Consider the following 24,631-nt stretch of genomic DNA (forward strand, 5'->3'; position numbering starts at 1 on the left):
TAATGGGAAAATTTCCATTGCAATGCCTTCATAGTTTCCGTGTTTACAATATCATAGGGCCAGTAATCCTTGTGCCGTAACCTCCCGGTGTCTGGCACCTAGATATAAGACCTTAAAATGATCAGGTCACGGGTGAAAGCGAATCAAGCTGACCATGCACTTGAGTGTACATCACATATCTTCATAATGACATTCTTATGTTGGCAGTTGAGCAATGCGCTGTACAGTCTCTCAGGTATTTACATGATCATTGTTGCACTGTATAAGCACATTGATGCAAGTAGCTGTGTAGTACATTTACACGTGGAATTAATACACATTGACTATTTTGGTTCTTGTCTGATTTGTGCACCAAACAAGATAACAATGTATACCAAGAGTGCTGTGTGGTGAGTACAAAGATCGCTACGCACACTGCAGTGGAACCTATAATAGGGAAGGGGCAACCTTTCACCTATAGCAGTGTGTTAATACTTGGAGTAGATTCGCTCGAGACTTCAGAAGGTGTGTTATTGTTGCTCATGCTTTCGTTGTTGTTGTTGTGGTTGTCGTTGTTGTTGTTCTCTGAATCGGTGTGGAGCGGGAATGGCTGCGGTGGTGGAGGAGGAATGTGCTCACAGTTAGGATGGACGGACTCCCGGTGTCGTCGAAGATCCACTTTCCGTTGGAAAGCTTTCTCGCATAAGCCACATGCAAAGGGTTTGTATCCTGTGTGCTTCCGCATGTGAGTGATGAGGTTGGAAGACTGACTGAACGCCTTCCCACACACCACACACTTATGAGGCTTTTCACCTGAAAAGAAAAATAAATAAAAATTACCTAAATGCTTACAAGAAAATCGAATATCATTGCGGCAAATACTGGAGATGTATGGAATAGATCCCAAGTTAAAAGTTGCAGGGATACATAAGGTGAGGCTCTTGGTCTGAAAAATGACAGATGAAGTTCAATGTGGATAAGTGTAAGGTGCTAGTCCTTGGTAATGAAAATAACCCTCGAAGCTATAAGCTAGGTAAACTAGAGCTTGATCATACAGAATGTGAAAAAGACTTGGGAGTCATGGTAAGCAGAAATCTGAAGCCAAGACAGCAGTGCCTAAGTGTGCACAACAAGGCTAACAGATTACTTGGATTTATCTCAAGAAGTATAAGTAACAGAGGTCCAAAAGTTATTTTACAGCTCTATACATCATTAGTGAGGCCTCATTTAGATTATGCCGCTCAGTTTTGGTTTCCTTACTACAGGATGGATATAGACTCATTGGAGAACATACAGAGAAGAATGACTAAAATGATTTACTGTGTAAGGAATCTCTCTACGTCTCTGGAGAGACGTAGAATGAGGGGATATATCATTAAAGTGTATAAGTGGATGACGGGCATAAACAAGGAGATATTAATAAAGTACTGAGGGTGTCGAACCAGGTAAGAACCAGGAATAATGGATTTAAATTGGATAAATTTAGATTTAGAAAGGACATAAGTAAGTACCGGTTTTCTAACAGTTGTGGATGCGTGGAACAATCTTCCCAGTAGGGTGATTGAGGCTATGACTTTGGGCAGCTTTAAAAATAGATTGGATAAATATATGAGTGGGAGGGGCTGGGTTTGATTTGTGTCATTGTGTACGGGAATAAATTCTTGGGTAGCTTTGGGTAGAGGTCATTTTGATAAGGACCTGCCTTGTATGGGCCAGTAGGCCTTCTGCAGTGTTCCTCCATTCTTATATTCTTATGTAATAGGCAGGATCTGGGAGCTGGAGCTCAGCCTCCTCAATAATAAATACTTAGGTACACCTAAATCATTTATAGAACTGATTATTGAAGACTGGGCGCTACTGTAACTGTTCTTAGAGTTGCAGTTGTGGAAGTCATTCTCTCTCTCTCTCTCTCTCTCTCTCTCTCTCTCTCTCTCCCCCCTCGCCACAAAATCAAGTAATTTGGATGCCCATATGGTTATACTTCCGTTGGCAGTAAAGCATACTTTACCCCTTTAATGATCATGGATGTAACGTAAGGAGATTCAGGCTGGTGTAACACTTAACAGTATATCAGGACCATTAGTGGTACAGGCTGGTGTAACACTGTTAACACTTCAACAGGATCATCAATGGTACAGGCATGTGTAACACTTACGTTGCATTAGTGATGCATTATTGAGTGTCCCCAATGATAATTGTTGGTACAGGAGGCAGGGGGAGGGGGTGAGCGAAGTGGAAGGCAGAAGGCAGGGGAGCTAGGTGAAAGGCAGAGGGGCGGGGTGAAATGCATAAGACGGGAAAGGACTGGGGTGACGATGTGGAAGGCAGGATGCGGAAGGAAATAGCATTGTGATGGTTTCAAAGTTGTCACCACTGGCAGGTGCTGAGCCCTCTCACAACCTGTCATCGTTCACCACTGGCAGGTACTGAGCCCACAACTTGTACCCATTATTCACTAGCAGGTGCTAAGCACCTGCTAGTGAACAATGGGTGAACCTTACACCGTGTAGGAACTACGAGTGAACCTTACACCGTGCAGGAACAACTACGAGTGAACCTTACACCGTGTAGGAACAACTACGAGTGAACCTTACACCGTGTAGGAACAATTACGAGTGAACCTTACACCGTGTAGGAACAACTACGAGTGAACCTTACACCGTGTAGGAACAACTACTGATTAACTGAGTGAACTTGGAAAATCTTTCTCAAATATATTTTACCACTCAGTGTACTAATCTCCAAACTTTCAGCAGTATAATTTACCAGTCATTATGCCTTGACCTCTGTAAACATGACTTTTTTTTTGTAGTTGTGAATATATAAATAGCATGGAGAAGCTCCATATCGCTAATGTAATAATGCCAGTGATGTTAACACACCATGAACACCTCCCGAGTCTTTCTTCAACCATTGTATTTGTCATCTTATACACACACGAAATAATTTCCAGCAAGACACAGTACTTTAGGCTGTAAAGGAGTCCCTCAGAGACCTGCCGAGCGTGAAAGTTACTGCCTAGATCTTGTGACGTTGATACATATTGTATTAATATCAGTGATATATGACAGCACAAGGAATGGAGCTAGCAGGCGGGCAGATAGCCACGTCGTGCTTGCGGCTCCAGTAGCAATAAATCCTGTGTGGTTGAGAGGTTCTCGTCCGCACGCCTCCGTCTCTCGTTGTGGATAATAGCCTCAAATTACACAATAAAGCCGTATGAAATATAAATATTCTATATTCAATGAGCAGCTTAACTCTTCATGAACGCGATCAATAAAATCTTGATGGCTGCGCCACAAATCTTGAGAGGGAGCTGCTGTGGCGGCCAGGTGCACAAAGGCGGGCGTCCGGGAAGCCAGGAACGTCTTTCACGCTAAGAAACGTGATAAATGGACCTGGCATTCCGCCCTCAGAGCTCCTCTTGAAAGCGTAATTGTGCGCGATAGGAATATCAATAGTTACGTGGTTGACACAGTGAGGGGCGGGCCCCCTTTCCTTCCCCCAGCGCACCGTTGACAAGGGTGAGAGGATGGGTCCCCATTCCCTCAGAGCACCGTTGACACAGGGTGAGGGGGTGGGTCCCCCATTCCCCCAGCGCACTGTTGACAAGAAGGGTGAGGGGGTAGGTCTCCCTGGGGGGTACCTCCATTCCCCTAGCGCACCGTTGACACAAGTAGGGCGAGGGGGTGGATCCCCCCTTTCCCCAGGGCACCGTTGGCATTGGGAGAGGGGGATCCCCCTTCCCCCAGCGCACCGTTGACGCAGGTAAGGTGAGGGATGGGTGCCCCCATTCTCTGCTGTATATCCACCCCTGAACCCTGGTGTCCCTACACGCCTGCTGTATGTCCGCCCCTGAACCCTGGTGTATCCCTCCCCAGGTCCCTGGTGTGTCCCTCCCCCACTCCTGCTGTATGTCCACCCCTGAACCCTGGCGTGTCCTTCCCCCACGCCTGCTGTATGGCCACCCTAGATCCCTGGTGTGTCCCTCCCCCACGCCTGCTGTATGTCCACCCCAGGTCCCTGGTGTGTCCCTCTCCCACGCCTGCTGTATGTCCACCCCAGGTTCCTGGTGTGTCCCTCCCTCACTCCTACTGTATGTCCATTCCTGAACCCGGGTGTGTCCCTCCCCCACGCCTGCTGTATGTCCATCCCTGAACCCTGGTGTGTCCCCCCCACTCCTGCTGTATGTTCACCCCTGAACCCTGGTGTGTCCCTCCCCCACGCCTGCTGTATGTCCACCCCAGGTCCCTGGCGTTTCCCTCTCACAGTCCTGCTGTATGTCCACCCCAGGTCCCTAGTGTGTGTCCCTCCCCCACTCCTGGTATATGTCCACCTCAGGTCCCTGGTGTGTCCCTCCCCCACGCCTGCTGTATGTCCACCCCAGGTCCCTGGTGTGTTCCTCTCCCTGCCTCTCCACACATGACTGGTTAAACCGTAACATCATTTTTAAGAGGCAGTTGTCTCACGGTCCTTGTAACCCATGACAAATACCCCCACCCCTGTACCACACCTCCCACCCCCACCCCTGTACTACACCTCCCACCCCCACCCCTGTACCACACCTCCCACCCCCACCCCTGTACCACACCTCCCACCCCCACCCCTGTACCACACCTCCCACCCCCACCCCTGTACTACACCTCCCACCCCCACCCCTGTACCACACCTCCCACCCCCACCCCTGTACCACACCTCCCACCCCCACCCCTGTACCACACCTCCCACCCCCACCCCTGTACCACACCTCCCACCCCCACCCCTGTACCACACCTCCCACCCCCACCCCTGTACCACACCTCCCACCCCCACCCCTGTACCACACCTCCCACCCCCACCCCTGTACTACACCTCCCACCCCCACCCCTGTACCACACCTCCCACCCCCACCCCTGTACCACACCTCCCACCCCCACCCCTGTACCACACCTCCCACCCCTGTACCACACCTCCCACCCCTGTACCACACCTCCCACCCCTGTACCACACCTCCCACCCCTGTACCACACCTCCCACCCCTGTACCACACCTCCCACCCCCACCCCTGTACCACACCTCCCACCCCCACCCCTGTACCACACCTCCCACCCCCACCCCTGTACCACACCTCCCACCCCCACCCCTGTACCACACCTCCCACACCTGTACCACACCTCCCACCCCCACCCCTGTACCACACCTCCCACCCCCACCCCTGTACCACACCTCCCACCCCAACCCCTGTACCACACCTCCCACCCCCACCCCTGTACCACACCCACCCCCACCCCTGTACCACACCTTCCACCCCAACCCCTGTACCACACCTCCCACCCCCATCCCTGTACCTCACCTCCCACCCCTATCCCTGTACCACACCTCCCACCCCCATCCCTGTACCACACCTCCCACCCCAACCCCTGTACCACACCTCCCACCCCAACCCCTGTGCCACACCTCCAACCCCCACCCCTGTACCACACCTCCAACCCCCACCCCTGTACAACACCTCGGCTCCCACCCACACCCCTGTACCACACCTCACCTCCTACCCCTATCCCACACCTCTCCTCCTACCTCCACCCTTGTACCACACGTCACCTCCTACCCCTGTACCCCACCTCACCTCCTTCCCCCGTACCCCACCTCACCTCCTTCCCCCATCCCTGTACCACACCTCACCTCCTTCCCCCATCCCTGTACCACACCCCCGAAACTCTCTCCAGGTAAACTCCAGGTAAACACCTCACCTCCTACTCCCACCCCTGTACCACAACTCACCTCCCACGCCAAACCACACCTCACCTTCTACCCCCACCCCTGTACCACACCTCGCCTTCCCGCCTCACACCTCGCCCACCCGCCCACACCTCGCCCACCCGCCTCACACCTCATCTCCCCGCCTCACACCTCGCCTCCCTGCCTCACGCCTCGCCTCCCTGCCTCACACCTGGCCTTTCAGCATCACACCTGGCCTTTTAGCCTCACACCTCGGCTCCCAGCCTCACACCTCGCCTCACATCTCTCCTCCCCGCCGCACACCTCTCCACCTCATACCTCACCCCCAACACTCGCTTTACCCTCTCCTCCTTTCCCTTTCTCCATCTCTACCCTAGTATCCAGCCTCTTTTTCCCCATCTCTCTCTCTCTAACACACACACATCACCCCACTTAGTCTATCTTCACACCCTCTGCCACAACCCACTCACCTTCTTCCTCCATCTCCCCAACACATCCACTACAACACTAGTCACAGGTGATGGTGGGTGATGGGTGCATCGCTGAACTCTTCGGAGATTCACCTCAACACATTTCCTACACCAGACCGTCTCTAAGTTGCTAAGTAGTGTTGAAGTGATTATTCACTGACTATTCAGTGAGTACGTTTAACACAGTAGTCAGCAAATGTAATGTCTCTACCGTTCTTGTACTTCACACACCATCACGCGCGCAACCTGCTCGAAAAGCTGCTCTTATTATTATTATTATTATTATTATTATTATTATTTTCCAGACTTGCACCAGAACTGAGATGGATACGATAATAATATTTCTCAAAGTACATGTATAAGGTATACAGCCCTAGCTGACATGAGTGATATACTACTATATAGAAAGCCGCTTGTTATGCTGAGCATTTCGGGCAAATTAGGTCAATTTTGTCCCCAGGATGCCACCCTCACCAGTCGACTAACACCCAGGTACCTATTTTACTGATAGGTGAACAGGGACAGCAGGTGTCTTAAGGAAACACATCATAATGTTTCCACCCGTACCGGGGATCGAACCGCGGACCTCAGTGTGTGAGGTTGATGCAGATGAATCTGATGACATGCGCTTGTGAATTGACATGTTTTTCTATGGACCGAAACGTTGCGAGCTTCCTCTTTTAAGTGCGGGTTAGTTGTGAATTGTTCCACCCACGGTGTTCTGGTTAGTTGTGAATTGTTCCACCCACGGTGTTCTGGTTAGTTGTGATTTGTTCCACCCACGGTGTTCTGGTTTGTGAATTGTTCCACCCACGGTGTTCTGGTTAGTTGTGAATTGTTCCACCCACGGTGTTCTGGTTAGTTGTGAATTGTTCCACCCACGGTGTTCTGGCTAGTTGCGAATTGTTCCACCCACGGTGTTCTGGCTAGTTGCGAATTGCTCCACCCACGGTGTTCTGGTTAGTTGCGAATTGTTCCACCCACGGTGTTCTGGTTAGTTGCGAATTGTTCCACCCACGGTGTTCTGGTTGTGAATTGTTCCACCCACGGTGTTCTGGTTAGTTGCGAATTGTTCCACCCACGGTGTTCTGGTTAGTTGTGAATTGTTCCACCCACGGTGTTCTAGTTGTGAATTGTTCCACCCATGGTGTTCTGGTTGTGAATTGTTCCACGCACGGTGTTCTGGTTAGCTGCGAATTGTTCATAAGAACATAACATAAGAATGGAGGAACACTACAGGAGGCCTGTTGGCCCTTACTAGGCAGGTCCTTTACAATTCAACCCAATTTTCAATGCCACCCACTCAAATCCAACCCCTCCCACTCGTGTACTTATCCAACCTAAATTTGAAACTACCCAAAGTCTCAGCCTCAATAACCCAACTAGGTAGACTGTTCCACTCATCAACTACCCTATTTCCAAACCAATACTTTCCTATGTCCTTTCTAAATCTAAACTTATCTAATTTCAATCCATTACTGCGGGTTCTCTCTTGGAGAGACATCCTCAAGACCTTATTAATATCCCCTTTATTAATACCTATCTTCCACTTATACACTTCGATCAGGTCTCCCCTCATTCTTCGTCTAACAAGTGAATGTAACTTAAGAGTCTTCAATCTTTCTTCATAAGGAAGATTTCTAATGCTATGTATTAATTTAGTCATCCTACGCTGAATGTTTTCTAACGAATTTATGTCCATTCTGTAATATGGAGACCAGAACTGAGCTGCATAATCTAGGTGAGGCCTTACTAATGATGTATAAAGCTGCAGTATGACCTCTGGACTTCTGTTGCTTACACTTCTTGATATAAATCCCAGTAATCTATTTGCCTTATTACGTACGCTTAGGCACTGCTGTCTTGAACATTAAAATGGTATAAAATACCGACAGATTGTTAGGTAAGACACATATGCAACAGTTAGGTATCTTTATTTTGAAACGTTTCGCCTACACAGTAGGCTTCTTCAGTCGAGTACAGAAAAGTTGATAGAAGCAGAAGATACTTGAAGACGATGTAATCAGTCCATCACCCTTAAAGCAAGACTGATCCCTGTGGAACGCCACTTGTTACAGATCCCCACTCGGATTTAACCCCATTTATGGACACTCTGCTTCCTGTCAGTGAGCCATGACTCAATCCACGAGAGCACTTTTCCCCCCAATGCCATGAGCTGCCACTTTCTTTAACAGTCTATGGTGCGGAACTATCAAAAGCCTTACTAAAATCTAAGTAAATAATATCAAATTCTTTATCGTGGTCAACAGCCTCAAAAGCTTTACTGAAGAAAGTTAATAAATTAGTTAGACAAGACCGGCCTCTTGTGAATCCATGCTGAGTATCATTAATCAAGCTATGCTTATCGAGATGGCTTCTTATAATCTCAGCTATAATTGACTCTAGTAATTTGCCTACAATTGAGGTCAGGCTTATTGGGCGGTAATTTGACGGTAACGACTTGTCCCTTGTTTTAAAAATAGGAATTACATTAGCCATCTTCCACATATCAGACACTACACCTGTTTGAAGACATAAATTAAAAATATTAGTTAATGGTTCACAGAGTTCCATTTTGCATTCCTTAAGAACCCTTGAAAAAACCTCATCAGGACCCGGCGACTTATTTTGCTTCAGTCTGTCTATCTGCTTCACAACCATTTCACTAGTGACTGTGATGTTACATAATTTTTCTTCTAGCCCACTATAAAAATTAATTACTGGAATATTGTTAGTGTCTTCCTGTGTAAAAACTGAGAGAAAATAATTATTAAAAATCGAGCACATTTCATTCTCTTTGTCAGTAAGGTGCCCATAGTTATTTTTAAGGGGACCTATCTTATCTCTAACTTTTGTTCTATAGACCTGGAAAAAACTTTTTGGGTTAGTTTTAGAATCCCTAGCAACTTTAATTTCATAGTCCCTTTTAGCTTTTCTTATCCCCCTTTTAATGTCCCTCTTAATGTCAATATACTGATTCATAAGATGACCCTCACCTCTTTTGATACGCCTATAAATTCCTTTCTTATGCCCTAGTAGATATTTGAGCCTATTATTCATCCATTTTGGGTCATTTCTATTTGATCTAATTTCTTTATATGGGATAAACGTTCTTTGAGCAGCATGTATAGTGTTCAGAAAACTGTCATATTGATAGCTCACTTCGTTACCCCAGTCAACAGATGATAAGTGTTCTCTAAGCCCATTGTAATCTGCTAAGCGAAAATCTGGGACTGTTACTAAGTTATCGCTACTATCGTACTTCCATTCAATGCTAAATGTAATTGATTTGTGGTCGCTAGCACCCAGTTCCTCAACATAGATTTAGTTGATAAATTAAGCTCCTTGACTGACTTAAATGATTTTAACATGGTTAGTTTTGACGTTACTTCCTTGTTTACGAAAGTTCCTGTTGATGATTTATTAAGTTTCTTATCTGAAGAACTCGTTAATTATGATTTACCATTGCCAGTTCCTACTATCATTAAACTTATTAAACTTTGCATTGTTGATGCAAAATTTGTATTTAATGATAAGTTTTACACTCAGAAGTTTGGTATGGCAATTGGAAATCCTCTTTCACCTGTTCTTAGTAAGCTATTCATGGAATTTTTTGAAACAAGGCTGCTTAACACAATCCTCCCTAATAGAGCTAAATGGTTCAGATATGTTGATGATATTTTGTGTCTTATGCCCAGAAATGTAGATATACACCATTTCCTTGGCAAATTAAATAACTTAGCCCATTCTATAAATTTTACTGTTGAATTTGAAGAAAATAACTCACTGCCTTTTCTAGATGTTTTAATTATTAAGGGTAATAATGAATTCAAATTTAAAATTTACAGAAAACCTACAAATAACTGTTCCTATGTCCACTATTATTCTTCCCCCCATCAAGATAGAGTTAAACTGTCTGTTTTCTCATCAATGCTTTTGAGAGCTTTACGAATTTGTAGTCCAGAGTTCATAGATGAGGAAATATCCAAAATTTATGAAATAGGTAATAATTTGAAATACCCAAGAAATGTAATTAAAGAATTCCCCCCAAAATGCTGATGGATGTGTCTATAAGATTCCTTGTTGATAAATTAGACACATGTGCAACTCTTGCGTATCTTTATTGAGGAAACGTTTCGCCACACAGTGGCTTCATCAGTCCATACAAAGGAGAATCTTGAAGAACAGGAGTAGAATGAGGTAATCAGTCCCTCAACCTTAGAGTCGATGTGGTCAGTCCATCAATCTATTCAAATTGATGGACTGACCACATCGACTCAAGGTTGAGGGACTGATTACCTTATTCTACTCCTGTTCTTCAAGATTCTTCTTTGTATGGACTGATGAAGCCACTGTGTGGCGAAACGTTTCCTCAATAAAGATACGCAAGAGTTGCACATGTGTCTAATTTATCAACATGTCGGTTCTATGAACCATTCATCTACAAAGATTCCTTGTAAAATTTGCGATAAAGTTTATTACGGTCAAACTGGTAAAAATCTCGAACTAAGATTAAAACAACATAAATATAGCATTAGAACTGGGCAAGATTCCAATGCTTTATTTATTCATGTAAGAGATTTTAACCATCCAATTGATTTTCAAAAAGTTGAGAAAGTAGTATCAAGCAAGTCCATGGTCGACAGGAATATAATTGAATCTTGTTTCATAAAAAGCAGTTTTGACAATAATATGAATATTTCCTTTGGTTTATATAAATTAGATCCATTCATAATTAAAATAATTTGGGAAGAATTTAATAATACATTGGACAAATAATAAATTTTTAAATTTCTTATTTCTTGGGTAGAATAGTTTGTTGGTGGGTTGTGTGAAGGACCTGTCTAGTTCGACCGGCGGGCCTGCTGTCTCACGTCAGGTGCTTCTTTGTTGTGGGATCTGATAGTGAGGTGTGGGCTACCCCTTTATATACCTTCCTTTGATGCTTTACTTTCATTGTTCCTTGATAATGTGAGTAGTCACGAAAGCGCTTGGAATTTCTCTATCCTTTCACAGTGGTTGTTTTGCATATATATAAATACCTACCTAGCAAGCAATATTGGATGTGCTTGACTTTCAAAAAAATTAACTCCTGATTTGTTTTCTACCGGGTTGTAGGTTAGATAAGTGATGTAGTGCGGGTATAGGGACTTGAGGCGGGTAGAGTACTCACCGGTGTATATAGTGACAACATGCGGGTAGAGCGCTCACCAGCGTGGATATAGTGGCAGGATACGGGTAGAGCGCTCACTAGTGTGGATATAGTGACAAGATGCGGGTAGAGCACTCACCGGTGTGGATATAGGTGTGCTTCTTCATATCTGACTTCTGGTGGAAGCGCTTGCCACAGTACTGGCAGGGGTAGGGGCGGGTGTCTGAGTGGATGAGCAGGTGGGTGGAGAGGGTGGATGACCGTTTGAAACACTTCCCACACTGCTTACACTGTAAATACAAGGTTACGTCAGTACTGACACTGTCGGTGCAAGGTTACGTCAGTATTGACACTGTCGGTACAAGGTTACGTCAGTATTGACACTGTCGGTGCAAGGTAACGTCAGTATTGACACTGTCGGTGCAAGGTTACGTAAGTATTGACATACTGCCGGTGCAAGGTTACGTCAGTATTGACACTATTGGTAATAGCGTTGCGTCAGTGTTGCTACGCTGTTAGGAATGTGGCTACGTCAGAGTTGACACTGTCGGTAAGAAGATTAGGTCATTAGTGACACTGTGGACAATAAGGTTACCTCAGTGACACTGTCGACAATAAGGTTACCTCAGTGACACTGTCGACAATAAGGTTACCTCAGTGACACTGTCGACAGTAATGTTATCACACTGACATTGTTGGTAATAAGGTAACCATACTGACACTGTTGGTAATAAAGGTTACCACACTGACATTGTTGGTAATTAGGTAGGTTGTCGCAGACACACTACTGACACTCAGTTTACGACAACATTGACATTGTTACTTATACACCAATAACCCGCACATAGAATGAAATTTATTACGACGTTTCGGTCCGATTTAAACCGAAACGTCGTCATAAGTTTCATTCTCCCATGTGCGGGTTATTTGTGTATTATTCCAGTCGCAGTATTGTGCCTTTTTAGTGGCTTTGGATAAGAGTTAAATCAGTATTAAGAGTGAAAATAAGAAGACAATGTCTTTGAAGTTGCTCTGTTATTTGCAGGTCGTACGTGGCGTCATAAGAATTTGAAAAAGCTCTTACTTTAGCAGTTAAGTGACAATATGTGACGTAATTCTGGTGTATAGTCTAAAACGAATGTTTCATCAGCTTTAAAATAAATATTGTATGTCAGTGGCAGAGGACTTTATTTTATATACATTAGTCAAGACAACTTTACAGCGACAGACCCAGGTTAAACCATCGTCTACTAACCTGAAAGGTCTTCTCAGTTCTGACTGGAGAGACATTATTAAGTCCTTGGGGTTGTGTGACAGTCTTGTCGTTGTCTGCTGGGTACGGGTCGTAACCTTTTGGTATGCAGTGAGTTCGTTTTACGTGAACGTCCAGACTAAGTGGCGAGCTGAAGGTCTTTGGGCACTGTTGACAAGGAAAGACGTCAGCGCCGCGGTATAGGGGTGTCCAGGGCCAGACTCCCTGGCACCACGATGAAGAGAATCCTTCCTTCCGGCTTGCGATGGCTCCCTCGCCTTCTTTATCGCGCGTCGCCAGACCTTGGAGGTTCACTACGAATTCTGCATATTGACTGAGGCCAAGTCTGAGGCTGATTGAATCTAAAGGAGGAGCTCGTGGGTCTTTGCACGATTCTTCTTGCGTTGCCGGGATGGCCTCGCAGTCACTCGAGTCCATAGGGCTGAGACGCCCTGTTGGAGAAGGTAATGACTCTTCCTTTTCTTCTTGTTCCAAGGCAGATGCAGGGGACCATATGGCTGCCTTGGTGGGCCGGGAGCTTTTAAGGGATAAATTAAGAGGCTCGTCGCGTTTTTCAGGCGACGGAGGCATCGGCCCACCTGCGGAGGAAAAGATCATCAGTAAATATTGATTGCAGTGAGAGTTGATCAACTTCTAATTAAAAGTCCTTGATTCTCATAAAGTTATTTAGGTCTTTGCAATTACTGCTATATTTCTGTGTGTGCAATTTTAAAGCAGAGGAAAGATTTTACTAGCCTAAGAAATTCGTGACTGAAGCAGGGCCACAGGAGTTACTCTTATTAATGTTAATGAATGTTTCCGGTGATTTTCAGTAACGAAGCACAGTATTTAAAACATTTATTCATTATTTACTATGTTTATTAAGCAATATAAATAAGATGCAAGCGATCTCTCCCGACATGGATCGAGTTCTAGCTCCTGGTCCCACCCCTCACCTTGCCTCTTGCACTCCTATCCTCATGGGCCCGATCATTCAAGCTCTTAAAGCTTTATATGGATCCTGTCTCAACCACTCCATAAAGATTGCATTGCCCGACCACTCGAGACTAAACTACTTCCTTACATCTCTGACTCTTGTGTCTCTCTAACTTCCAGCTGTGTCCAAGAGTACCTGTCTACCCCTATCAATTCCTCAGAGTATTTTGTAAGTTCTTCCCTGGTTCTTCTGTCCTCGAATGTCTGTAGATTCATTCCGTCAGCCTCTCGTAGTTCATACCCCTTATCTCTGGAAGAAGCCTTGTTGATTACTTCTACCTTTTTTTTTCATGTTTTTTTTTTTTTAGGTGTGTATTCCATACTGGTGCTGCATACTCAGATGGGACTGACATGTTGTATAAAGGGTACGGAATGACTTGAGATTTCCGAAGACGAACTTTGACTGCAGAGGTTATTAGGCTGATATGAACCTTTGGCGATGTACCAGGCATTATGGCCACCCGTATATCTTTATCTTTAAGTCTGCAGCCTCTGTTTAAGTGGATAGTACATGTCAAGTGTTCTTTGTCTCTTCCCAAAACTTCATAACCTTGCATTTGCTGAGGTTAAATTCAAGCAACCACTAATCTAACCACTTGCAATTTGTCCAGATTCATTTGAAGCCTTTCCCTTTATATTTCCTTAATTTTTATTTTCCCCAATAGTTTTTAATCATCTGAATACAGGGCTACATTTGGTTCAATCCCATCTGGAGTGCTATTCTCATAAACCAGTAACAGTACAAGTTCTAATACCAGTTCCTTGGGAACCCCACCTCTTACTGTTCGCCATTCTGACACTGACACACAAGGTTTGTAAGACAAGATTTGGTATTTCTGAACCCGTGCTGGTTTTTGTTTATGAAACCACTTCTACTCAAGTGTTATACCATTTCAGATATTCATTACCTTGCTCGGTATGCATATCAAAGAAACTGGTCTGTGCTTCAATGCTTCTGTCTCCTTTCTCTAATGTAAGGACTATTACTACCCTTTAGATATCTAGAAGGCAGTCAATGGATACTATCTCGCATCCACTGACTTGTAGATCTTAAATAATGGTTCATAAAGGGTTTGTGCTCCTCCTCGCAGAATCCAATCGCCTTCGATGCATCTAGGCCCATCAGAAGTTTCTTTACATCTTCCCTAGTGTATGTTGTCAAGTACCTATTTCCCTAGGCATTATGGTATTGTCCCCGTTTCCACTGAGAACACTTCAGATCGTTTGATCATCACTTCGCAGACTTGTCATATTTCGTGAACTCTCCTTCCTTCTTCAGTCGAATTATCTGGTCTTTTACTGTCGTCTTTTGATGTGAAGCAGTTTTGGCTCAGACGACCTCAGATATTTTGCCATTCTCAAATTGTCGTCAGCCTCTCTCCTCACCCTAGCATATTCGTTTCTGGATAATTTGCTTGCTTCTGTGTTCTTATCTGTCCTCGCTTTCTATAGTTTTTTCCGAGGCTCTTAGGCTTTTATTCACATTCTGCATCTCTGGTTGAACCATTTGGACTGTTTTTTTTCCACACTGATTATAAAGCTCTCCTCTGCCTTCCAGTATTTTCTAGTTAGGTACTCCATCTCATCTGCTGACTTCCCTTCCAATTCTTTCTCCTACTGCACTGCATTCAGAAAATCTCTCATATCCTCGAAGATAGCTCTTCTAAAGTTGATTTTTCGCGCTCTTCACCTACCGTTTTCCCCCTCTACGTTTAGTTCTTTTAGGTACTCGATGTTTAAAACGATATGATCACTAACGCCAAGGGAGGGGAGGGGGCTCTTGTATTCTGTTTCACTGGTCTTGCTGGTTCATCCTCTGCTTTCTTGTGTCCTTAACATGCTGTTAGTTTTCTCTGTGGTTTAGGTCACCCATGATAAGTAGCTTTGCTTTAGCCCTATGTGAACACCTAGCTGCTTCTGCAATATGTCAACCATCTCTTTGTTGTTGACGTCATATTCCTGCATTTAAGTGGCGGCTTGTGTATCACTGCAACTACTACTATGGGTCTCCCATGAGTCATAACTGAGCCCACTAAGTAGTAGTTTGCTTTTTGTCTGTACATCCTTCCCCCCTCTTCAAAACTTTTAGTTAACGGTGCCACTCCTGTTTCTGTGTCTATATCACTTAATACCCTGCTGGAAATAAGGCTCCTAATATATCTTGTCAATTTGTCTCTGTGATAGCTACGATGTCTGGCAATACTTCAGTTATTTATTCTTTCAACTCGTTAATTTTGTTTGGCAATCCATCTGCATTTGTGTACCACACTCCAAGCACATTTTTCTTACCACAGACAAGTTTGTGTTGTCTACTTTCTGCATGTTGCTCATGTGACAGGAGCGCGGGAAGTAGCGATGGGGTTGGTGTGCGCATCTCTACGGGGAGAGGGATCAGAAGTAAGATAGGCATGGAAGAGGAAGGGAAAAGGTGAAGACCTGTTGTTGGTGCTGAGGAGGAGGCGCCTGGCCCAGAGTTGGGCCAGTTGGAAAAAGGGTCTTTGGTGGGTGGGTGGGTGGGTGTATGTGTGTATGTGTATTTGTGGTTGCTTGGATCGAGTCACGGCTCCTGACCTCACCTCTTTGCTGGTCGCGACTAGTCAACTCTCTCCCTCCTCCATGAGCTTTATTGTATTTCTTTATCGTATCTCTTCTCTGTGTGTGTGTTGTACCTGCTGCTTTTGCCACATCAAGTACTTTACTGGCAAGCGGAAGAGCTTAGAAACGCTGAGTCTCACCTGTGTACTGCTTGTTGTGGCATCCACCGAGTCTGCTGGAATTCCAGAGGGAGCCCAGCGAGGCTGACGAGTATGAGCGCATCAGTGTTGCGGGGTATGGGTATATGAGGCCGGGGGGTAGCGGCCACGTGCTGTTAAGGTAGGCGCCCGGGGGCACCAGGGGTCCAGAAGCCACACACCCGCTCACAGGACTCTTGCACTCTGTAAACAATATTCAGTATTTTAACCTGCACTCTGAAAACAATATTCAACATTTTAACCTGCACTCTGCAAACAATATTCAACATTTTAACCTGCACTCTGTAAACAATATTCAGCATTTTAACCTGCACTCTGTAAACAATATTCAGCATTTTAACCTGCACTCTGCAACAATATTCAACATTTTAACCTGCACTCTGTAAACAATATTCAGCATTTTAACCAGCACTCTGTAAACAATATTCAACATTTTAACCTGCACTCTGCAACAATATTCAACATTTTAACCTGCACTCTGCAACAATATTCAACATTTTAACCTGCACTCTGCAACAATATTCAACATTTTAACCTGCACTCTGCAACAATATTCAACATTTTAACCTGCACTCTGCAAACATTCAACATTTTAAGGCAACGCTTAATCTTTCAGTCACAGAAATGATTTCCTGGCGTTAGTGAGAGCAATTTAATGTACTGTGTATACAGAACAATATCTTAGTAGAAAAATGATTTTAAATACCAGAGCTCTTTAGTGTCTTAACCTGAAGACACTAAAGAGTAGGAAGTCCCATCCCCTCAGCAGGCAGCTCCCTCCCCGTCTTCCCCTCAGCAGGTATATCCCTCCCCGTCCTCCCCTCAGCAGGTAGCTCCCTCCCCGTCCTTCCCTCAGCAGGTAGCTCCCTCCCCGTCCTCCCCTCAGCAGGTAGCTCCCTCCACACCTCCCCTCAGCAGGGAACTCCGCCCCTCGTCCCCTCAGCAGGGAGCTCCGCCCCTCGTCCCCTCAGCAGGGAGCTCCGCCCCTCGTCCCCTCAGCAGGGAGCCCCGCCCTTCAGTAGGTGCTTGGCGCCTGCACATGATTGGACGACAAATCTCAGCGCGAGGTTCAGCGGCGGCGGCGGCGGCGGCGGCACCTCCCTGGCTTCACCTTACATCACCAGGGGTCGCTGGCCTAGCATTGTCCATCAATATTATGAGTGACTTGTCGTGGTCACGCGCACACGCAACCTTCACAGTATCACAGCTCAAGACGACAAAACCTCTGCCAAATACAAGAAGCAGTCATGGTAGTGATAGAGTTGTGGGGAAAAAAACTAAGTTAATCTGCTGAGAGTGGTGTTGGGAAGCCTTGGCGGGAGAGCCCACCCCAAGGGTCTTGTGTGGCCTGAGGCAGCTGCTCACCCCCCCCCCCCACCACCACCACAACCACAATATGGCCGCCACACCATACCCTCCATACTCCTCTACAAAATCGACTGCACTCTTTTATACCTCTTCATTCTCCCTATATTAAATGTACGTCAACATAATAAAAAATAATGTTCAAATGGTGGCGTGAAACTTATTGTGGTTTTCTAACTTTAATCGTACCATGTGTTCGAATTTGTTTGGTAGCAGAGCAGGAGATGCGCAAATTAACATTAAGATCGACAACACTAATTGCCAGGCATAATGAGGGCAAATTCCTAGGCCTATACCTCGACAACAACCTGAACTTCAGCACCCATATCCAACACATAACCAAAAAAGTATCCAAAACGGTTGGGATCCTCTCCAAGATACGATACTACGTGCCGCAAACTGCCCTTCTCACACTATACCATTCACTTACATATCCATACCTCACCTATGCTATCTGTGCTTGGGGTTCAACTGCAGCAACACACCTAAAGCCAATAATAACCCAACAAAAAGCCGCAGTAAGAATAATCACTAAATCCCATCCCTGGCAACACCCCCCCCCCACTCTTCATAGATCTGAACTTACTCCCTGTTCAGAACATCCACACTTACTACTGTGCAATCTACATCTACAGGACCTTAAATTCCAATATTAACCTTGACCTAAAACGCTTTCTTGATAGTTGCGACAGAACCCACAGGCACAACACCAGACACAAACATCTCTATGACATTCCCCGTGTCCGACTAAACCTTTACAAAAATTCAATGTATGTCAAAGGCCCTAAAATCTGGAACACCCTACCTGAAAATTCTAAAACTGCAGACACATTCATCACCTTCAAAACTACCATCAGAAAACATCTTATCTCCCTGATGCACCCTGTCAACTAATTACACGAATACCACCTGGTGGTTAACACTTACACTCACTCACCCATTTGACCATAAACAGAAATATCAATCTCAATCTCAAAATAATGAATCTTAACTAGTCATAAGTTGGCCTGTGATACTCCAATACTGAAACTATGTATTGTGCCAAAACAAAAGCATTCACATTGCTAAACTCACAAACTAGTATTTAGTCACTTAGCCATAATACCAACTAACCTCATAATTTTGTAATATTTTAAACTTAAGATTTAATTTAAGTCTGCCCGAAATGCCTAGCCATGCTAGGTGTTCTAGTGGTACACTCTGTAATTATTATTTTACTACATGTAAACCACACAATAACCAAATTCTGTAAACTCAGCATTGTAATCCTTAAAGAGAATAAATTTTGAATTTGAATTTTGAATTTGAATTTATACATAAAGGTGTTTGAGCAGATGACTATATAACATAGCCATATTGCAGTGTTTGACCTCTCGTTTATAGCGTAGGAACAGTACTTAGTGTGTGGGGTGATGACTCCATGACTCCTGGTGGCTAAAGCTCCCGCTTCACACACGGAGGGCCCGGGTTCGATTCCCGGCTGGTGGAAACATTTCGACACGTTTCCTTACACCTCCTGTCCTGTTCACCTAGCAACAAATAGGTACCTGGGTGTTAGTCGACTGGTGTGGGTCGCATCCTGGGGGACAAAATTAAGGACCCCAATGGAAATAAGTTAGACAGTCCTCGATGACGCACTGACTTTCTTGGGTTATCCTGGGTGGCTAACCCTCCGGGGGTTAAAAATCCGAACGAAATCTTATCTCTTATCTTACTGTGGCCAACCAGTCTCTAAACCTCTTTTAACGTAGTTCATAATAACTTATTATTATTTTTTTTTTTTGCGAAACTGGAAATGCACCGTTTTGATGCTGGAATTAAATTCCCATTAATGGAGGTCATTCAAATCAACCATTTGCTCCACCCTCTCCTCCCCTCCTTCCCTGGAAGCTTGGGTGGTTTGGTAAGGTTGTGAAGCCAGTTTGTCTGAAAAAAAATCTTGGTGCTAAATCCCATAATGGACTAGAATTCAGAGGACAGTGTTGAGGTTAGCCACTTGTATAATGCGCAATAGACTGGCAGGATATGCCTAGGCAGGTACAACAGTACTCGCAAGCATGCACACTCCTCTGACAAAAACAACTCCCTTAAACTACACCCTCACTAGTAGCATTCATCTTAAAGTTCCACTGCCCCATGTACCCACCAAGTATCACTAGCTCAACCTTCAACCACCCTTTGTGCGTTTTCTAAGGGTCTGAGTAGGAGTGGGAGTGAGAGCTCTTGTCTCCTGCTGGATCACACGAATTATGTCGCATTACTTAGACTGCATTTTCACTGTCTTGAACTGAATTCGAATCAGTTGCGTTACCCCTTCCTCTTAGAGAAGAGTTGTACTTTGGACCATTGTATTACTAGTCTCGTGCTATTGGTGTAAATCCCGAAAGGTTACAGAGTCGGCGTAAATCCCATCAATGGCTTAATTACAGGTTCGTCAACACTGGCAGTATAAACATGTCGCTGCATCCAATAGCTTTTGTGTGTGTGTGTGTGTGTGTGTGTGTGTGTGTGTGTGTGTGTGTGTGTGTGTGTGTGTGTGTGTGTGTGTGTGTGTGTGTGTGTGTGTGTGTGTGTTTATAAAGGGCCAATATTAAAATGTCTCAAAATTCCAATGAACGACAACAGAACCAAGGTTGATTAACAAAATTTCAGCACATAAGCTTGCTGATGAATGTAATGAGGTACACGAGGCATGCTGGAGCATTGTATGTACCAACATATCTGAGGTATGCTGGAGCATTGTATGTACCAGCACATCTGAGGTATGCTGGAGTATTGTATGTGCCAATATATCTGAGGCATGCTGGAACATTGTATGTACCAACATATCTGAGGTATGCTGGAGCATTGTGCCAACATATCTGAGGCATGCTGGAGCATTGTATGTACCAACATATCTGAGGTATGCTGGAGCATTGTATGTACCAACATATCTGAGGTATGCTGGAGCATTGTATGTGCCAACATATCTGAGGCATGCTGGAGCATTGTATGTACCAACATATCTGAGGTATGCTGGAGCATTGTATGTACCAACATATCTGAGGTATGCTGGAGCATTGTATGTACCAACATATCTGAGGTATACTGGAGCATTGTTTGTGCCAACATATCTGAGGCATGCTGGAGCATTGTATGTACCAACATATCTGAGGTATGCTGGAGCATTGTATGTACCAACATATCTGAGGTATGCTGGAGCATTGTATGTGCCAACATATCTGACGCATGCTGGAGCATTGTATGTACCAACATATCTGAGGTATGCTGGAGCATTGTATGTACCAACATATCTGAGGTATGCTGGAGCATTGTATGTACCAACATATCTGAGGTATGCTGGAGCATTGTTTGTGCCAACATATCTGAGGCATGCTGGAGCATTGTATGTACCAACATATCTGAGGTATGCTGGAGCATTGTATGTACCAACATATCTGAGGTATGCTGGAGCATTGTTTGTGCCAACATATCTGAGGCATGGTGGAGCATTGTATGTGCCAACATATCTGAGGTATGCTGGAGCATTGTATGTGTGTATGCCGAGGTCATGGTAGTGTATGGTTGTACCGAGGTCATGGTAGTGTATGTTGTACCGAGGTCATGGTAGTGTATGTTGTACCGAGGTCATGGTGGTGTATGTTGTACCGAGGTCATGGTAGTGTATGTTGTACCGAGGTCATGGTAGTGTATGTTGTACCCAGGTCATTGTAGTGTATGGTTGTACCGAGGTCATGGTGAGTGTATGGTTGTTGTACCGAGGTCATGGTAGTGTATGGTTGTACCGGAGGTCATGGTGAGTGTAGTGGTTGTACCGAGGTCATGGTAGTGTATGGTGTACCGAGGTCATGGTAGTGTATGGTGTACCGAGGTCATGGTAGTGTATGTTGTACCGAGGTCATGGTCGTGTATGGTGTACCGGGGTCATGGTAGTGTATGGTGTACCGAGGTCGTGGTAGTGTATGTTGTACCGAGGTCATGGTAGTGTATGGTGTACCGAGGTCATGGTAGTGTATGTTGTACCGAGGTCATGGTAGTGTATGGTGTACCGAGGTCATGGTAGTGTATGTTGTACCGAGGTCATGGTAGTAGTATGGTTGTACCGAGGTCATGGTAGTGTATGGTGTACCGAGGTCATGGTAGTGTATGGTATGTACCGAGGTCATGGTAGTGTATTGTGTTCCGATGTCATGGTAGTGTATGGTGTACCGAGGTCATGGTAGTGTATGGTGTACCGAGGTCATGGTAGTGTATGGTGTACCGAGGTCATGGTAGTGTATGGTGTACCGAGGTCATGGTAGTGCATGTGTACCGAGGTCATGGTAGTGTATGGTGTACCGAGGTCATGGTAGTGTATGGTGTACCGAGGTCATGGTAGTGTATGGTGTACCGAGGTCATGGTAGTGTATGTTGTACCGAGGTCATGGTATGTATGGTGTACCGAGGTCATGGTAGTGTATGGTGTACCGAGGTCATGGTAGTGTATGTTGTACCGAGGTCAGGTAGTATGGTGTACCGAGGTCATGGTAGTGTAGTTGTACCGATGTCATGGTAGTGTATGTTGTACCGAGGTCATGGTAGTGTATGGTGTACCGAGGTCATGGTAGTGTATGGTGTACCGAGGTCATGGTAGTGTATGGTGTACCGAGGTCATGGTAGTGTATGTTGTACCGAGGTCATGGTAGTGTATGTTGTACCGAGGTCATGGTAGTGTATGTTGTACCGAGGTCATGGTAGTGTATGTTGTACCGAGGTCATGGTAGTGTATGTTGTACCGAGGTCATGGTAGTGTATGTTGTACCGAGGTCATGGTAGTGTATGTTGTACCGAGGTCATGGTAGTGTATGTTGTACCGAGGTCATGGTAGTGTATGTTGTACCGAGGTCATGGTAGTGTATGGTGTACCGAGGTCATGGTAGTGTATGGTGTACCGAGGTCATGGTAGTGTATGGTGTACCGAGGTCATGGTAGTGTATGGTGTACCGAGGTCATGGTAGTGTATGTTGTACCGAGGTCATGGTAGTGTATGGTGTACCGAGGTCATGGTAGTGTATGGTGTACCGAGGTCATGGTAGTGTATGGTGTACCGAGGTCATGGTAGTGTATGTTGTACCGAGGTCATGGTAGTGTATGGTGTACCGAGGTCATGGTAGTGTATGGGGCACCAAGGGTTAAGTCTCACTTTACCACATCTGTTTTTGACAATTTAACTTTAATTTTTCAACCCATTCAGTTGTTTTATAAATCCTATTTTCTTTAAGCCATATTAAATCTAAAAAAGTATATTTAACCACAAATAAATCATTTAACAAACAGCCGCGATGCATACTTCAAATACTTCATGGTAATGTGTGTGTGTGTGGAGTGTGAGATGGCACCAGCCTGCTGCTGTACACAGCAGAGTATTGTGTTTATATGTGAGGAATAATGGCGACCCAACCTGCTGTTGCAGTGAGCGTGAAGCCCGCACGTTACCATGGTCTTTATTGGCACATTCACTGTGTGCGAGTATTGATAGCAAATGTGAGGGCGTGTGAGAATATTGCCATATACTATATTTCTGTGATTAGATGCTACACGAAATATAAACTTTGAGGAAATGGAATAATTGAACAAAAATATAATGGTTAAACGAAAGACTGACAGAGAAGGCAGGAGCTAGGATGTGAGTCTTAGTATACAGGATAGCATACATAACCTGGGTTTAATTATGTCACACTTCAGGAGGCAAGTGACTTACACACACACACACACACACACACACACACACACACACACACACACACACACACACACACACACACACACACACACACACACACACGAGATAAAAAAGCTCCCAGAATTTTGTTACTGTCTGCTAAATTTATTGTCAGTAATAATATCTAATACATTAAGTTATAATGCTCTGAAGTATGTCATAACCTTGTGCAAGCCCTCTGTTGTCTGATCGTGGACTGGGCCGCGGGGGCGTTGATCCCAGGAATACCCTCCAGGTTGACTCCCTCCAGTGATAGACCAGCACTACACCCTCCCTCCAGCAGTAGACCATCACTACACTCACCCTTGACTGTTAGCTATACACCCCAAAACCTACTGGACGGAAGCCGAGTATACACTGCAGGGCTGTCATTGTGTATAACAAAGAGCACCGCTTAGAGGGGAATTAGGCCATGTCTGGTGTGGGTCAGTGTAACAGGGCAGTCTGTAGCGGGCCTGGTCTGGTCAGTATAACAGGCCACAATATGGGTCTGGAGTAGTACTGGTCTGGTCCAGTTATTATAACAGGAAATAATGTGGGTCTGGTCTCGTTAGTATAGCAGGGCACATTGGTCTGGAACAGTGCAACAGAACACAAAAGACTTAAGCGTGTGTACACATAAGGCAATTACATAGTTTATAGTCATGGTATGCATGGAGCTGCTAAGTGCTTGTGTGGACAAACAGTTCAGTGAATTACTCGCTGGTGTAGTCCCGTGGGGTCAAGGTGTTATAAATTTGCTTAATATACTGGCGCTGGACAGTTGTCAAACGGTGTTTACCACCTATTCCCTGCTGCCTCAGCCTTATGTCGCAGTGTTGATGTTTGTCAAGGCTTGCTGCTTAATGGAATCATTTATTATATGGTGGCAGTTTTTTGTAGTTGGCAGTTTTTTTTGTGTTGCATTACTTACCTTGTCAATTTCTATTGTCTGCTTAATTTAATTAGCGTGTTTTTATTGTCTAACGTATCCTTAGTGAGTATAAATAAGTGCGTCTGTTTCGCGCTCCGCAGACGGAGGATTAAGCTTCCACCAAGTCTTGCGCTGAATGATCCATATGTATTCAGCGCTTAACATGAATTTTTTTTTTTTACACTTTCATATTGCATTTGAAGGAATAATGTCTGAGTTCGGCAGTTAAATGAAAACTATCACCAACACTTACAAACATACATATTAGATAA

At 44.9% G+C, this 24,631-nt stretch overlaps 1 protein-coding gene across 2 annotated transcripts in view; it reads right to left on the reverse strand.

Moving 5' to 3' along the window:
* Positions 1 to 308: 308 nt before the first annotated feature.
* Positions 309 to 24,631, reverse strand: part of LOC128687320 (B-cell lymphoma 6 protein homolog) — a 146,753-nt gene continuing 122,430 nt past the window's right edge. For both annotated transcript variants that reach the window (XM_053774714.2, XM_053774713.2), the window contains 4 exons: positions 16,303 to 16,503; positions 12,575 to 13,170; positions 11,459 to 11,609; positions 309 to 792 (listed from right to left, as the gene is read on the reverse strand). In XM_053774714.2, the coding sequence (XP_053630689.2) occupies positions 455 to 792; positions 11,459 to 11,609; positions 12,575 to 13,170; positions 16,303 to 16,503 (1,286 nt within the window). In that variant the 3' untranslated portion in view covers positions 309 to 454. The remainder of the gene's footprint in view (positions 793 to 11,458; positions 11,610 to 12,574; positions 13,171 to 16,302; positions 16,504 to 24,631) is intronic.

Source organism: Cherax quadricarinatus, chromosome 40 (genome assembly GCF_038502225.1).
Source record: "Cherax quadricarinatus isolate ZL_2023a chromosome 40, ASM3850222v1, whole genome shotgun sequence".
In the NCBI taxonomy this organism is placed as follows: domain Eukaryota; kingdom Metazoa; phylum Arthropoda; class Malacostraca; order Decapoda; family Parastacidae; genus Cherax; species Cherax quadricarinatus.